General features: G+C 39.1%; 1 protein-coding gene across 5 annotated transcripts in view; it reads left to right on the forward strand.

Annotated features, from left to right (window-relative positions):
• The first annotated feature begins 11,609 nt into the window (after nt 1–11,609).
• CRBN (cereblon) overlaps nt 11,610–16,276 on the forward strand; it is a 36,074-nt gene continuing 31,407 nt past the window's right edge. Inside the window, exons 1-2 of one of the 5 annotated variants that reach the window (XM_074198687.1) lie at nt 11,610–11,784; nt 15,669–15,775. In XM_074198687.1, the coding sequence (XP_074054788.1) occupies nt 11,724–11,784; nt 15,669–15,775 (168 nt within the window). In that variant the 5' untranslated portion in view covers nt 11,610–11,723. Of the gene's footprint in view, nt 11,785–11,933; nt 12,026–15,668; nt 15,776–16,276 lie in introns of those variants that run through there. The other 4 variants (XM_074198688.1, XM_074198689.1, XM_074198690.1 and 1 more) reach the window with 4 other exon arrangements.

Genomic DNA, 16,276 nt, shown 5'->3' on the forward strand with positions numbered 1-16,276 from the left:
AAGGCTGAATAGGATATGAACTCATGAAGTCTTTCTTCTTTCAGGCCTTGCACTCTATCCATTGCACCACCATCTGGCTGCTCTAATCCCCATTTAGCCTTCCATAATCTTTTCTGTCAATAAAGATCTTCTGCCTTAAACACAACACTTTTGGGGGGACAACTTTCTGATGAACATAGTTATATGGGTGTGTGTCTATTATCTCTTTACCACAGTAGTGATGTCTTATATACAGTGATGTCTTAGATACACTTTGTATCTCTCCAAATAATTGGCACAGGTGTTTGTTGAATAAATGTTTGTAATGATGGCCCACAAGTGCGGCTGCTTATATAAGTTTGCCTGAGCTTATACTTCTTTCTATTTTTCAATTAGATTAAATGAATTGACACAAACTTTCCATCATATCATTGGCAACTCTTATTATTACAGAGTTGTGGCAAAGCAGTATAAAAAGAATCACCAATCTGTCATTTTCTTGGTGAATTAGGTTACTGTATACAACCACTCTGTGTGACCCTTATGTAAATTAAGGATTCTGAATTATTTCTGTCGGCTAGAAATATATGTAGACATGCCATGGAAAACCATTTAGTCAATTTGCTTGATCTAAATAGAATTCACATTTAAGCTGAAAAACATTTACTTCTTTTACTTTTCATTTTGTTAGTTATCCAGAAAGAACATACAACCTATCTCTGATAAGTGTTGCCATGTGCTTGTGACAAACACCAAATTATTTTTAATAGTCAAGGACTATTGAAGTTGATAGAGAATTCCTGAAAGTTATGGACATTTTCCAGACGGACCACTGGGCAACTAGAGTGACAATCCCAGAGTACAAATAAATAACCTGGTTATTTGTGGATTCATGCAAGTTGCCAAAAGTTAAATGATTTTTTTAAAAAAATTGGCTTACAGGGGCGGCTAGGTGGTACAGTGGATAAAGCCCGGAGTCAGGAGTACCTGGGTTCAAATCTGGTCTCAGACACTCAATAATTACCTAGCTGTGTGGCCTTGGGAAAGCCACTTAACCCCATTTGCCTTTCAAAAACCCTAAAAAAAATTGACTTACAACGTTTATTTTTCCCAATTACATGTAAAATAATTTTTTAACATTCATTTTTAAAACTGAGTTCCAAATTTTCTCCCTCCCTCTCTACCCCCACTCCCATTGAGAAGACAAATCGATATAGGTTACACATGTGCAGTAATGCAAAACGTTTCCATAATAGTCATGTTGTAAATGAAAACATAGACCAAAAAAATCCTCAAGAAAAATAAAGAAAAAGTGAAGGTGGTAGAAAAATGTAGAACTCATAAACCTGCATATGGATTAACATTGAAAACTACATGTAATTGAAAATAAAATAAAGAGCAAAAATAAAAATTAAAAAATAAAGTTTAAAAAAGTGTGCTTCAATCTATATTTAGAAACCATCAGTTTTCTTCTCTAAGGATGATCACCATTTTTCATCATAACTCCTTCAGAGTTGACTTGGGACATTGTATAACCGGGAGTAGCTAAGACAGTCACGACTGATCATCTTATTATATTGCTGTTACTTTGTACACAGCACATTTCTCTTTGCATCAGTATATGTAAGTCTTTCCCAACTGAGAGCATCATGCTCATCACTTCTTATAGCAGTTTTCCATCACAATCACATGCCACAATTTATTCAGCCATTATTTTAATTGATGGGCATCCCCTCTTCGCCAGAAAACAGCCAATATAACATATGAACTTTTCGTGTTTGTTTTTTATTTCTTTTGGGATACAGACCTTGTATTGATATCACTAGGTCAAAGAGTATGCCTGGTTTTATAGCCCTTTGGGCATAGTTCCAAATTTCTCTATAAAATGGTCAGATCATTTCAAGACTCCACCATCAGAGCATTATTGCTTCATTTTTCCCATATTTCCTCTAATATTTGTCATTTTCTCTTTTTGTCCTATTAGTCAGTATAATGGGTAGGAGGTAGTATTTCAGAATTGTTTTAATTTGATTACTCCAATCAATATTTAGTTAGGGCATTTTATATGGTTATCAATACATGACTATTTCATCTGAAAATCATTTTGGTTCCTTATCAATTGGGGAATAACAGTAAATTTGACTCAGTTCTCTATGTTTGAAAAAAATGAGGTTTTTAAGAGAGGAACTTGCATCAATTTCTTTTTTTACACTTACTTTGGCTAACTGTATTTCCCACAAGCCTATTTCTCCCACTAATTTTATTCTCTCTCTCTCTCTCTCTCTCTCTCTCTCTCTCTCTCTCTCTCTCTCTCTCTCTCTCTCCTCTCCTCTCCTCTCCTCTCCTTTCATCTTTTCCCTCCTTTAAAGTGTTTTGCTCCTGATTACTCCCTCTCCTGATCTGCCCTTTATTCTATAGATTTCTATATTCAATTGGATACATGTTATTCCCTCCTTGAGCCAATTCTAATGAAAGTTTCACTCACTCTCATTTATTCCCTTTCCCCTTCCATTGTAAAAGTTTTTTCTTTCTTCTTTTATATGAGATAATTTATGGCATTTTGTCTCTCCTTGACCCATCCTTTCTCCCAGTACATTTCTCTCTTACCACCTAATTTTGGTTTTTTTAGATATCTCTTCATATTCAGCTCACATCTGTAGCCTATATACACTCTATATACATTCCTTTTAACTGCCCTAATTAGGATAAAGCTTTTATGAGTTACCAGTATCATCTTGCCATATAGAAATGTAAACAGTTTAACCTTATTAAGTACCTTATCATTTCTCTTTCCTGTCTACCTTATTATACTTCTCTTGAGTCTTGTATTTGAAGATCAAATTTCAGTTCATTTCTCATCTTTCATAATAAAACTTTTAAAGTCCCTTATTTCATTGAATATCCATCTTTTCTCCTGAAAGAATATGGTCAATTTGGCTGGGTATATATGACAATTTATTGGTTTTAATCCAAAATATTTTGCGAATAGCATATTCCAAGTCCTCTGACTGTTTAATGTGGAAGCTGTTATATCTTCTGTTAGCATGATTGCAGTTCCAAGATATTTCAATTGTTTCTTTCTGGATCTTCTCTTTGGGAGTTCTGGAATTTGACTATGATATTCTTTAGCACTTTTCTTTCTTTTGGAATTCTTTCCGGAAGTGATTAGTAGATTCTTTCAATCTCTGTTTTAACCTCTGATTCTAGAAGGGTATTTTCCCTTGATAATATTTTGAAAGATAATGTCTAGGTTCTTTCTTTGATCATGGCTTTCAGGTAGACCAGTGATTTGTAAGTTATCTTTTCTAGATCCATTTTTTACAGGCCAATTGTTTTTCCAATGTGGTATTTTCACTCATTTTTTTTAACCTTTTGGTTTTTGTTTTATTGTTTCTTGATTTCTCATAAAGCTATTAGCTTTCATTTGCTCAATTGTAATTTTTAAGGAATTATTTTATTCAGTGACTTTTGTACTTTCTTTTCCATTTGACCACTTCTACTTTTTAAGGCAATCTTTTCTCCATGGGCTGTTTGCAACTCTTATCATTTGGCCTAGTCTATTTTTAAGGTCGTATTTTCTTTACTACTTTTTTTGTCTCCTTTACCAGACCAGTGACTCATTTTTCATGATTATCTTGTATCACTCTCATTTCTTTTCCCAATTTTTCCTCCACCTCTCTTACTTGATTTTTTAAAATCCTTTTTGAGCTCTTCCATAACCTGAGACAATTCATCTTTTCCTTGTAGGTGCAGATGTAAATGCTTTGACTTGCTATCTTCTTGAGTCTGTGTGTTTTGATCTTCCTTGTCAGTAAAGTAACTTTCTAGATCTTTTTTCTTCCCATTGTTTGATCATATTCCCATGTATTTATTGAATTTTAACTCTTTTTGAAAAGTAGCACTCTTGGGGGCAGCTAGGTGGTGCAGTGGATAGAGTTCAAATCTGACCTCAGGCACTTAATAATTACCTAGCTGTGTGGCCTTGGACAAGCCACTTTACCCCCATTGCCTTGCAAAAAAAAAAACCCTGAAAAAGTAGCACTCTACTCACAGGGAAGAAAGCATTTTTCAAGTTTCAGGGTTGTAGGTACAGCTATTTTCACAGATACTTCTAGGGGCCTGCAAGTTTTCAATGCTTTCAAGGTAGTATGATCTGAGAAGAGGTATATTCCCTTTTTCTCCTGCCCTGTGATCTGGTTTGTGAATGACCACAAAAACTCCTTTTTGTTCTAAAACTGTGAGAAGAGTCCCCACTCCCTATGACCCCAAGTTCTAGTATTCCTCCTTGCCATGAGACTGCCACCCAGGACTTTAACCTAGATTTGCCTATGGAAAAAACAATAGCATCCTGTCTCAATGCTAGCAAATAAACCCCTGTAAAATTTTTCTGACCCCCTGACCATCTGTGGGCTGAGAGTTCTGGAAGCAGCCACTGCTGTTCCCGATTCAGTGGCTCCCAAGAGCTGCCCCTGGTTTGCTTTGGCCAGGTCTGCATGGTATGGTCTGCTCTGAATTCTGTTTTGCTTTCACCTAAGTGACACAGACCTTTTCTGCTGACCTTCTAAGGTGTCTGTGGGCTGCCAGGTCTGGAAACTACCACTTCTGCCTCTGATTCAGTTGCCCTGAAAATTGATTGATTGTTGATTATTATTTTGATTCCGCAAATAGGACCAGATTGGGTGATCATGATTTGTAAGTAGTACTAAAGGGCAAAGAAGAGTGTAATCAGAGATAATGATGCCTAAGGTAATGTCTACCTACAAAAACCAAGGTGGGAAATAAGAGGAAATAATCTGTAAAAATCCAGCAAAGGATAATAGCAACAACAATAATATTTATAAAGTACTTTAAGGTTTACAAATTGCTTTGAAAATCTAATCTTCTCTGATCCTTATAACCATCTTGTAAAGTAAATATTATCCTCCTTTTACAGATGACAAACCTGATGCTGAGAGAAGCTAAGGCTTACACAATAAGTAATGCTCAAGTTTTCCCATCCATTTCTCAGTTTTCTATCCATTACAATGCTTAAATAAATAAAGAATGAAACATGTGGCCAGAAAAATAGCTTTTGATTACTCATGGCCTATGTAGTTCAAATTATAAGTAGATTAGCTAACATTTGCATAGTACCTTAAATTTTATAAAGCACTTAACGAATGTTATCTTATTTCATTCTCACAACCATCCTGAGAAATGGGTACTATTATGATCCCTGTTTTACAGATGAGGAAACTAAGGCAAAAAGAAACTATGTAACTTTCCCAGGGTACCACAGGCCTTCTTGTCCAGTTTTCTATTCACTGCATAATGGAATTTTTCAGTATTAACATATTAAGCTGACTTGGATATTTTTAAATCCATCACAAAGGGGCCATCTAACAGTCCATTCATTTCCTAACACTATATGAAGATACAAATATAAGCACAGTGATAATATTCTAGTTGAAAGTACACAGAGCTGATCTGTTGTGTGGACTGTGGGATCTTGGGAAAAAAACAATTAAATTCTTGTTGCCAAAATTTTTCCCTTTTCCCCAAGGGAATAATTACAGGTGATCATATTCAGAGAAGTATAGAAAAGAACCAACATAAAAGTTTGAACACATTATCTCTACTATGTAAGATGCATTATTTAATAGTCAGATACTAACTCTCAAACTTGCTGTGTGATCATAGACAAATCACTTCCTCTCTACTTAACTTTTTTTAATTTTAAAATTTATTCATTTTCATCAATTTATACATACATATTTCCAAGTTACAAAATTTCCCTCCACTCTCCCTTCTTATTCTCCTCCCCTCAGCAGGGAACAGTCAGGTTAGCATTTTACATACATATTTTGTTAAACAAATTTACAAATTGGCAATTTTTTGGCACAAAAAATTAAGATAAAGGGAGATACATAAGAGATAATTTTTATAAACTGTTCATGATATTCAGAAGGGTTTTTTTTCTGTGTGTTTTGTTTTATTTTGTTTTTCTTCCTCTGGTTGGGGATAATATAGTCCATAACCAGTCAGATACAGTTTTGACTTACTTTTTCTTATCATTGACTAATATTCAAGCCTTTGGACCTTATATGTAAAGACATGCATATAAGTCTCCTTCTGAAATGAGAGGAGAAAAATATAAGCAACATTCAAAGACATACTAACTAGAAATCCAAAAGCTTGTAGAGGTATTAAGATGATATGTAGGGGTGGCTAGGTGGCACAGTGGATAGAGCACCAGTCCTGGAGTCAGGAGTACCTGAGTTCAAATCCAGCCTCAGACACTTAATAATTACCTAGCTGTGTGGCCTTTGGCAAGCCACTTAACCCCATTGCCTTGAAAAAAAACAAAAAACAAACAAACAACAATGTGTAATGGGGTGTATATAGAGAGAGCACTGGGCTTGGAATCAAGACTTATGTCCATGAGTCCCAATATGGCTTCAGACACTTCCTAGTTGTGTGACTCTGGGCAAGTCACGTAATTCTATTTGCCTCAGTTCTTTATCTGTAAAATAATTTGGAGAAAGAAATGGCAAACTACTCTGGTATCTTTGCCAAGGAAAACTCCAGAATGAGTTCATGAAAAATTAGACATGATTGAACAATAAAAAAAAAAAACATGTTTTAGAGGGGGTGGATAGGGAATTTTTAAGGCAGAGCATTGGATTTCAAGTTAGGAAGAATCATCTTCTCAAGTTCAAATCTGACTTCAAATATTTACTGTATGACCCTGTGCAAGTCACTTAACCCTATTTGCCTCAGTTTCTCCATCTGTAAAATGATCTGAAGAAGGAAATCAAGTCACTCCTTTAGTAACTTCACCAAGAAAACCTTTAATAGTGTCAAGAAGAATCAGATAGGATAACTGAACCCAACATATTGTGAGAGGAGTATGTGTCTGCATAGGGTATCTCTGCCAGTATAGACTTTGAGAATGAACCACATTAGGAGGTGTGGCTAAGGATTCTAGAACCATTTCTTCACACTAAGGCTTGCGTCTATATTGGTTGATATTTCAATAAGAACTATGTTTACTTATTTGACTTGTGCTTTGAAGTTTCAGAAAGAAGAGAAAAGAGAGAGATTTGTAATCATTATGTCTCTCAGCTGAGAGACTGGTTAAAAGAAGTCTCCCAAGTATGAATGAACTAAGCTCAGAAAAGTCCTCAGAAAAATGAGACAATTTGATGTGCATATTCATGGTCAAGAAAGGAGATAATCTTAGTTTTAAAAAAAATCTGTTTGCAGACAAAATGATGGAAAGTTATCTTGTATTGAGTTATTGTGCAACTGGGCTGGTTGCTGATCTACAAAATGGCCTCAGAAAGTGGAAGGATCACTCATTATAATTAACTATTGCCCTTCAGGGGAGTTAGTTGAATTTCCTAGGGAGTAGAAAGAGAGAAGTGAAGTTGAGTCAGCCAAGACATTCAGTAAAGAGGGAATAGCTATTAAACTGTTAAAGTCAGACAATTGCTCATGTGGGGAGAATCCAAACTCATATAGGGTGGTATGGAGCATGTATATCCATCACATAGGTGGTAGAGTACAATGGATTCTAACTTAGAAAAGGAGAGCTGAAGCCAGAAGCATCTTCTTTTCTGTCTAATTTTCTTCTTGGTCCTTACAGTATCAAAAACATCCATAGAACCTAGAGAGAATGATAGTCATACTGGTCCATATTCAAGCCCAGTGCTGAAAGTTTGGGCCAGCAATGGATTTTTTGGACTTGGAGACAGAAGATCTAGGTTCAAATGCTGCCTTTCATACCTTACAATCTGGGAGACTCTTGGCAAGCCATCCTTTAACATCTCAGCCTTGGTGTCCTCTATAAAATGAGGGGCTTTGAATGTGAAGATCTTTAAGGTACTTTCCAAAACTCAACCTATGGATCCCATGATCTAGGACATTGATCTAGCTAATAGTCATTCTTGGACATCTACAAGCTTAGGAGGTCACAGTAGAAGTGCCAGTACTAGTTGGGTCATAACCATGGTAACTTATGATGCTTCAGAAGCAACCAGAGAAGCAGCTACCCATTGTTGGATGCATATGCTTTATATGAAGTTGCAACATAATTGTATATATTATATGTTATATATTTTATGTCTATATTACCTGTTTCTTATGCAAGATGATTTTTTCTTGTTTATATGCTTGCTACATGAAATTATTTGGATGCTGGTATTAGGTAGCTACATGTGTACTATTGTGTATTTGAATAACCAATTACACAGTAGTTAAAGAGAGACTTTATAATCACAGCTTCCTAGTAAATGGGAGAATAGAGGCCAAAAGATGTCTTGAAAGAATTGAGGTCAGGGCTGGCTAGGTTGTACAGTAGATAGAGCACCAACCCTGGAGTCAGAAGTACCTGAGTTCAAATCTGACCTCGGACACTTAACAATTACCTAGCTGTGTGGCCTTGGGCAAGCCACTTAACCCCATTGCCTTGCAAAAACCTAAAATATAAAAAAAATTGAGGTCAAGTAGATGGCAGGAGAAAGCAGTTCAGAAGACTGGAGCAAAAGGAGTAAAGGGCTGCATAAAGACATCATGAAAGGCAGCAGAGGCTCTCCAGGGCTAGATCTCAGAATTATCCTAGCCATGTCTATGCCTGGGCATTCCCTCCATTTGTCTTCTCCATGCGTGCCTTGATTTCAGAGGCTCAGACCATTTTTCCCTCCACATATACTTAAGTGGCATGTTTTTGTGAAATGTATCCTTTCCACAAATATTCTAGAAAGTGGAACATTCAATAGCCAGAGAGTTTTCTTTGTATTTTCTTGGCGTTATATGAGCAATGAGGATAGACTGCCTATTAGTTATCCATTGCCCTCCTGTATGAAGTTAATTATATTATTAATTATATATGACTATATAAGACAGAAATAGGTATGTATGTGGCACACACACACACACACACATATGAATATATTAACAGAATATATATGGACAGTTTATATAGCCCATAGGCTATGTAAACAGCATACGTAAACACATATTTTCTAATCAGATGGCTCTTTGATAACATTTTATACAGTTTCTCCTGCATAATTCTTTGCCCTTTGGGTCACCCTCAAACCCATCTCATAAGATCATAGAAGGTTGAAGTTGAAAGAAACTTTGGAAGTCATCTGGTTCAACATTCATCCATCCATCAGTTTTCGAATTAGAAAATTGAAATAAAATGACTTCAAGACTAGATCCTCCAACGGTAGATTCATCTTTCTTCCAATGCACCAATCTGCCTTGCCTAATCTTGCTTCCCCTAAGATCAAATCTCTCGACTTTTCATTCCTTGGATCCATTTCATTTCTCTGTGCCCACCTCTAATCCTTATAAAGAGAATCTTTGAGGGCAAAAGATAATTTAATTTTTTCCTTGTATCTCCAGGGTCTAGCAGAGAGTCTAGCATAGAGTAGGTACTTAAAAAAAAAGCTTACAAAATTGAACTGAATTGCAAGATTAGTTACATTTGTAATATTCAATTATAAGACAAAGAAGAGAATCACAATTAGCACTACAAAGGACCTTAGAGACATTTTTTTATTTTAAAAAATATATTCATACATTTTTATATTAACTGAATTTCCCCTTACAATGTTTTTCTTTGTCTCTTTCCATTGAAAAGTAAATAATTTAACGAAAAAGTAAAGCACAAAAATAAAACTGATAAATCAATATATTGAAAAACTGACCTCATGTGCAATGTTCCACAACCATGAACCATGAACATTTCAAAGGAATGGAATAGTTTTTGTCTTTTGGTTCTTTTGAGAGCCTAAACGGTTTTTCCCCCTAACTTCACATCATTCAGCTTTAATTATTTTGTAGTTGTCATTTGCATTTACAACTGCTGCATCTGTATTCTCTTCTTGACTCTGCTAACTTCGATCTGCATCAATTGATCTTTCTATGCCTGTTTGCAGTCATTTTTTTTTCTTATAGCCTAGGAATGTTTCAGAACATTCATATACTGCAATTTGTTTAGCCATTCTTCAATAGATGGACAGTTACTTTATTACCCTTTCTTTGAGACCAAGAAAACTGGTAATATAGGTTGGGTTTTTTTTGGGGGTGGGGGATTTTTGTTTGAAGCCTTCCTTATCTGATCCTCAGCTTTCTGCATTTTAATGGAATCTCTGAGTCAAATGATAGGGACATTTTAGCCATTTTCTTGATGGCTGCATGATTCCAAATGACTTGCATAAGTGTTGCACCCAAACTCAGCCCATAATGTATTAATATTCCTGTCTTTCTACCACTCTTTCCTGATCCTCTCATTAATCATCTTTGCTGCTGGTGAAATGAAAACTCAGGGTTCTCTTGATTATGCATTTCTCTTATTAGGAGTGACTTGGGACTTTCTCTTATAGGGCAGCTGAAACGTTGCAATGTTTTTTGAGACCTGTCTCTTGTATCCATCTACCGCTTATCTATTGGGGAATAAGCTTGGATCCCATATCTGTGCATCTCTATCTAGATCATCTATTTCTATCTGTATCTATGTCTTCATCCATATCCATATAGCTACATACTCACGCACAGGAACAGGCTCATACAGGCACAGCTCATACAGATATGTGTCATTATATATTCCTATACAAACGAAGGTCTGGGCGAGCACATACCTACATGTTGGCACAAGTGTGTGGTTACAGGTTGGTGCAGGCATACACACACAGCCAAACATGCACATGCATACGCTGCATGCACACTGTACATACTGTTCTACACACATGCACAATGCTCTAGGTACACACATGTGTATCCATATAAACGTGTTTGCAGGCGTGCATGTATGCATGTATCAAACTGTTTACACACACCGACGCACACATCCACGTGTGTGCACACGGGTGTGCTTCTATAAAAGCATGTTCATAGATACAGGTGCACGCACACACATGCTCCTATACATGTAACCGTGTTTGTGTGTACATGCATGCAGATATGCCACCGTGGCATATGCATCGGTGTGCACATGCTACCTGCACACACAACTGCTTTACATACACACATGCATGCAAGCCTCCGTGCCCATGCGTGCACGCGCCTGGCCACACACTCCAGGGTATGGATGCTTGTACACGCATGCTTGCATACTCATGCCTGTGTGCGTGCATACAGCTACACGCGTGTTTGCACACATGCAGGTGTGACTGACACTCAGGCCCCTAACTGCTGATAGAGATAAGGAGCAGTATAGGGGTGCAGGTAAGCAGACACACAGGCATGTAGGTGTGGGGGGAGGGACCCGGGTAGAGGGAGCTGGAGGTCCACAGTCTCCTCCCTGGCTGGCTCTCTGGCTGGAGCCCCAGGTCGCCCCGCCCCCCAGGAGCCCGGATGCAGCCCCGCCCGCTCTCCCGCGGGCCCCCACAACGGCGCAGGCGGGGCCCGCAGGCGGGGCCGCGGCGTTGCCCCGTTTTCGGCGCGCGCGCTCCCAGAGCCCCCCGCGCATGCGTGGTGCACGCGCCCCCGGGAGAGGCGCGCTGCGCGTGCTGCGCGTACGCGGAGCTCCCCAGGGGCTCCGGGGGCTCCGGCGCGAGCCGATGCCGCCACGCGCCTGCGCCACCTCCCGGCCTCCCGGCGCCCCTCGGGGTGGGAGGCGGGACCGAGCTGGGGCCGCGGCGCCGCGCCGCTGGGCCGGCAGGGGGCGCTGTGGGCGCCGGCGCCCGCCGCCGCCGTCCTTCCTCTCGGCGGCCGCAATGGTTTTTCCCAGAATCCCCCGCGGGTAAACAGACATGGCCGACGAAGGTGGCGGAGGAGAACCGAACATGGGGAACCACCTGCAGCTCATGCCCGGTAACCGCCCGAGCGGCCGCGGCCCCGGGAGCGGAGCGGGGCGGCGCGGGGAGCCCGGGGGGCGGCCGGGCCGGGGCGGGGGGAGGGGCGGCGGGGCGGGGCGGCCGGGAGACCCCCCCCCCCCCGCGCCCCGGCCCCGCCCCGCCCTGGAACGCGGCCCCGGCGGGGGCCGTTTGGCTCCGCCTCGGGGCCCCCCCGGAGGGAGACTGAGGCGCGGAGGAGCCGCCGCCCCCGCCCATGGGTCAGTAGCGCGGGCCCGGGGGCCGCCGGGAAGGGCCGAGGGCGGGCGGGGTCCCGTGGGGGCGGCGGGGCCGGCTCCCCGCAGGGCCGCGGGGCCGGAGCCCTCGGGGCCGGGCCGCGCCGCGCCGGAGCCCTCCGGCTTCCCCAAGCCCTCCGAATTGTAATTGTGCACAGACTTTTATTTCTAAGGTTCGTGCAGTAAAAATCCATTTCTCCTCCCACGTTTCCTCCTAGACTTTAAGGAAATAGTTTAATATATAAGAATGGCAAAGGCCACCCTGGCCTGGTGGCACAGTAACAGATAACGCAGCCATAAGTAGTGGCAAGTAGCCTTTAAGCCAGATGTTTCTCAAGGACAACCATGACACAAGAGAACTTTAGGCAAAGGTAATTTATAGGAACCAGATGAGTTCAATGGTCGTGTTTTTAACAGCTGAAATATCCCCAGACAGGTGTAAAATGAGAAGCCTTAGAAGAATGGACACATTCTTTCAGCACGCAGACTGAACATTAATACAGCCGTGTGTGCCTAAATAATCATATTGCCATTTTTAGACATTTGCAATTGGATGGTAGGAACTCTTCAATTAATGGAACACTTTTATATTCTTAGTGAAAATGAATATAATTTCACGATTGTCATACTGGTTTCGCAACATAGTTCTTCAGTTTGTTAGCTAACTCATTGATTTTCAGGAGTTAGTAAAAATTCCACCATCTTCACAATAGTGAGACATATTTGCATCTTTACGATCTTTGGTCCACATTTTGGAACCAGTGTGGGTGTGGGTCTACATGTATCGGAATATTTCTATTATCTTTTTGTTATGTATTATCTTTCTGGTTATTAATTCTAACATAGGAGAGTGAGATCTGTGATTTCATTAGCACCGGAGGACTTCTTTGGATGGAGGCTGACCCCTTCCCTTCAAGTTATATAGTCTTAGGAGATTACTTAGAATATTAAGAATTTTCTTTGGGGGCCACACAGTCATTGTGTGTCTGAGATGAGACTTCAGCTTAGGTCTTCTTGGCCCTGGAAGAGCTCTCTATTCACTCTGCTGCTATGAATATACTTAAGAGATACTAGGCAAAATACACCTCTTAATATGTGTATATTGTTAAAAAGGTTACAAACTGCCTTCTGTGTGTGTACGTTGTGATGGGCACTGGTATTGTGTTATTCAGGGTGGGGGTGCAGAATAAGAGCCCCATTCATATAACATCACAGAGGCGTGAGAGAGCCAGACTCAGGACTAGGAAGATGTGGAAGAGGCAAAGGGAGTCTCCGAGCTTGACAGAAGGGATTTCTGTTGTTGGGCAGGATGAGATGGGGAGCAGCAGGTATAGTCCGATGTAGCTGCAGCACAGGGGGTATGAAGAGGAGTGGTCTGAGTCTGAACGTAGTCAGCCAGCGATCTGGAGCTGGCAAGTGGAGAACAGTGTTGCCAGACCTGCCACCTTGGGAAGATCACTCTGGCTTCTGTGTGTTAGTTGCCTTAGAAAGGAGAGGAATTCTTCTGGGAGGCAGCTAGCTGGAGGAAAGATTGTCAAACACATCCTGGGAGGTATGACCCTGGTGACTCCTGTAGTAGTCTCCGTCTGCCTCAGTTTTCTCATCTATAAATAAGGGTTATAGTTCAGTGCACTAAAACTCTTTCCTAACTGCCTCCTAGCTTTCTTGATATCCCAACTAAAGTTCTATCTTTAACAGAAGCCTTTCTCAGTTCCAGTCTATTCTATTGCCTCCCTTTTGATAGTGATGATTTGTTATTTATCCTGAATGTAGCTTGTTTTATTAATATTTGTTAGCATGTGGGCTCCCCTGTTAGATTGTAAGCTCCACAAGGACAGGGACTGTCTTTTGCCTTTCTTGTATCCATTTTGCTTAGCATAGTGCCTGACACATGGGCTCTTAATAAATGTTAATTGACTGATTGACCTGACTCCCAGGTTAATTTGAGAATAGAATAAAATATAAATGCTAGCTACTATTAGTATAGTATGGCTAGAAATTAATGAGCAAAGCATTTATTTAATGGAAGTACAAAGGAGAAGAAATTTTATATACATACAAACATACTAGTACTCTGTAGTGAGAGAGGTGATAGATACCCGTGTGTAAAAATCACTCTCAAATTGTTTACCCTGAATTTTCTTTGCACATGTGATGAACTAAGAGAATTTACTATCCTGTCCTTTATAGTAGTGTTGTAGAAAACAAATTTTTGAGAGGAGCATGTTGTTTAATATTTAGTTATTTTTCTGTTGCTATCTCACAAAGTAGCATCATTTTTAATGTAAATTTAAGAAGTGTAATTTTCACATAATGAAATTCAGTCTTTTTTCACGTTTAATGTAATTGGATAACAAAGTAAAGAATATTCACAATGTAGTCTAACCAGAAAGAATGTTGTAAAGATTCCAAAGTAAACAAGCACTTATTTAAGCATCTACTGCTTGGGATAGAAGGCCAGACAAAAAATTGTCTCCACTCACAGGAGTTCATCACATAATCACAGAATATTAAACCAGAAGAGACCTTAAGAGTCTAGTCTTAGAATCTAGGTCAACCCTATATTTTTAAAATTTTTATTTCCCAGTGAGTGAAGACTTACCCAGAGTCTCACAGCTGACAAAGAGCAAAGATAATTCTGAACCCCATGTACAGTTCTGCTGATTGTTCATTTTTCAGGGTGAACATTAGTCCACCTCAGAGATTGACAAATGCTACAAATCAGGAGTTGGTTTATTCTTTTGGTGATTGTCTCAAATTAAGAAATAATGGAGAAAATGTTAATAATTCCAATTAAACTTAAAAGAAAGAAGGGAAAAGCATTTATAGCACTGTGTAGGCACTGCCTGTTTACAGATGAGAAAACCAAGGTGAACAGAGGTGAGTTCATTTGCTCCTAAGTATCTGAGACTGAATTTGAATTCAGGTTTTTCAGATTCCAAGCCTAGAGCTCCATACCAACTGGGTTATTTGCATTTTTCAGCACATTTCTATTCTAAGTCTATTGATCTTCCCACTCTACCAATTCTATCTCCTGAAGATGTCTTTATTTATTTAATTTGATGCAGTTTTGTAAGCAGATAGAAAATGGGTTTTTTGATGTTTTCATAATAGCAGTGGAGCATTTCTTCCAGAGGAAAAGTTCTTAACTTTATTGATGCAATGAATTCCTTTGGCAGTCTGATGAAGTCTGTGGACCCTTTCTGAGAATAATGGCTCATAAAAAATTGAAGGAAATTCTAAATTTCATTTAGAAGTTAATGAAAAGGGGCATGTAGGTGGCATTGTGGATAGAATACCAGTCCTGGAGTCAGGAGCATGTGAGTTCAAATTCAGCCTCAAGACACTTAATAATTGCCTGGCTGTGTGACCTTGGACAAGTCATTTAACTCCATTGCCTTAAATAAAAATAAAGTTGAAAAAAAGTTAGCAAAAACAAAGATGTATTTTTCTCTCTCTCAAGTTCATGGACCCTCTAAAATTTATCCATGAATTCCAGGCAAAAAACTAATACTCGAGAGAGACATATCCCCAAAACTTTAAATGTAAATCTTTTCATTAAAATTATTGCATTTTGACAGATTAATTCACTTTTTTTAAAAAACAATGTTCTTTTACTACTTATTAGCAGAAAGTGAAGAAGATGATGAAATGGAAGTTGAAGATCAGGACAGCCAAGAAGCCAAAAAACCTAATATCATAAATTTTGACACCAGCCTGCCAACGTCTCATATGGTGTGTACTTTTGGTTATAATCCTGATCAGAGCTTTTTCGCTAATGTATTCCCGTAATTTACTGGAAACAGTGATTGTGATATTATCCAATATAACCTACTGCAACTATATGTGGATGAGGATGTTAGTCATCTACTAACTGACAAGCCTTCTGTTATGGAAAAGTTCTGAAAAAACTATACTCAGTTTGTGCATGCATATATAATATATATAGAGAGAGAGAAGAAAGAAATTTGAATTATGGCTCCCAAACTTACTGAGTATCAGAAACCTCTTTTATTATAAAATAATTTTTGATGTCTACATTATTAATATCCATTGACTTAGGAAATAAATTCTGATAAAAGACAATTTGAATTCAGAAATGCTTTTAAATGAATTTGTATTTTCTTAGTCATGTGCATTTGAAAAAACAGGTGCAAGTTACTGTTTATTCAGTTTACAAAAATGTATGTAATGCTGAAAAATATTGGATGTTTTTTAAACGTTAATGATGCTCAA

The sequence above is a fragment of the Macrotis lagotis genome, chromosome 8 (genome assembly GCF_037893015.1).
Source record: "Macrotis lagotis isolate mMagLag1 chromosome 8, bilby.v1.9.chrom.fasta, whole genome shotgun sequence".
Lineage (NCBI taxonomy): Eukaryota > Metazoa > Chordata > Mammalia > Peramelemorphia > Peramelidae > Macrotis > Macrotis lagotis.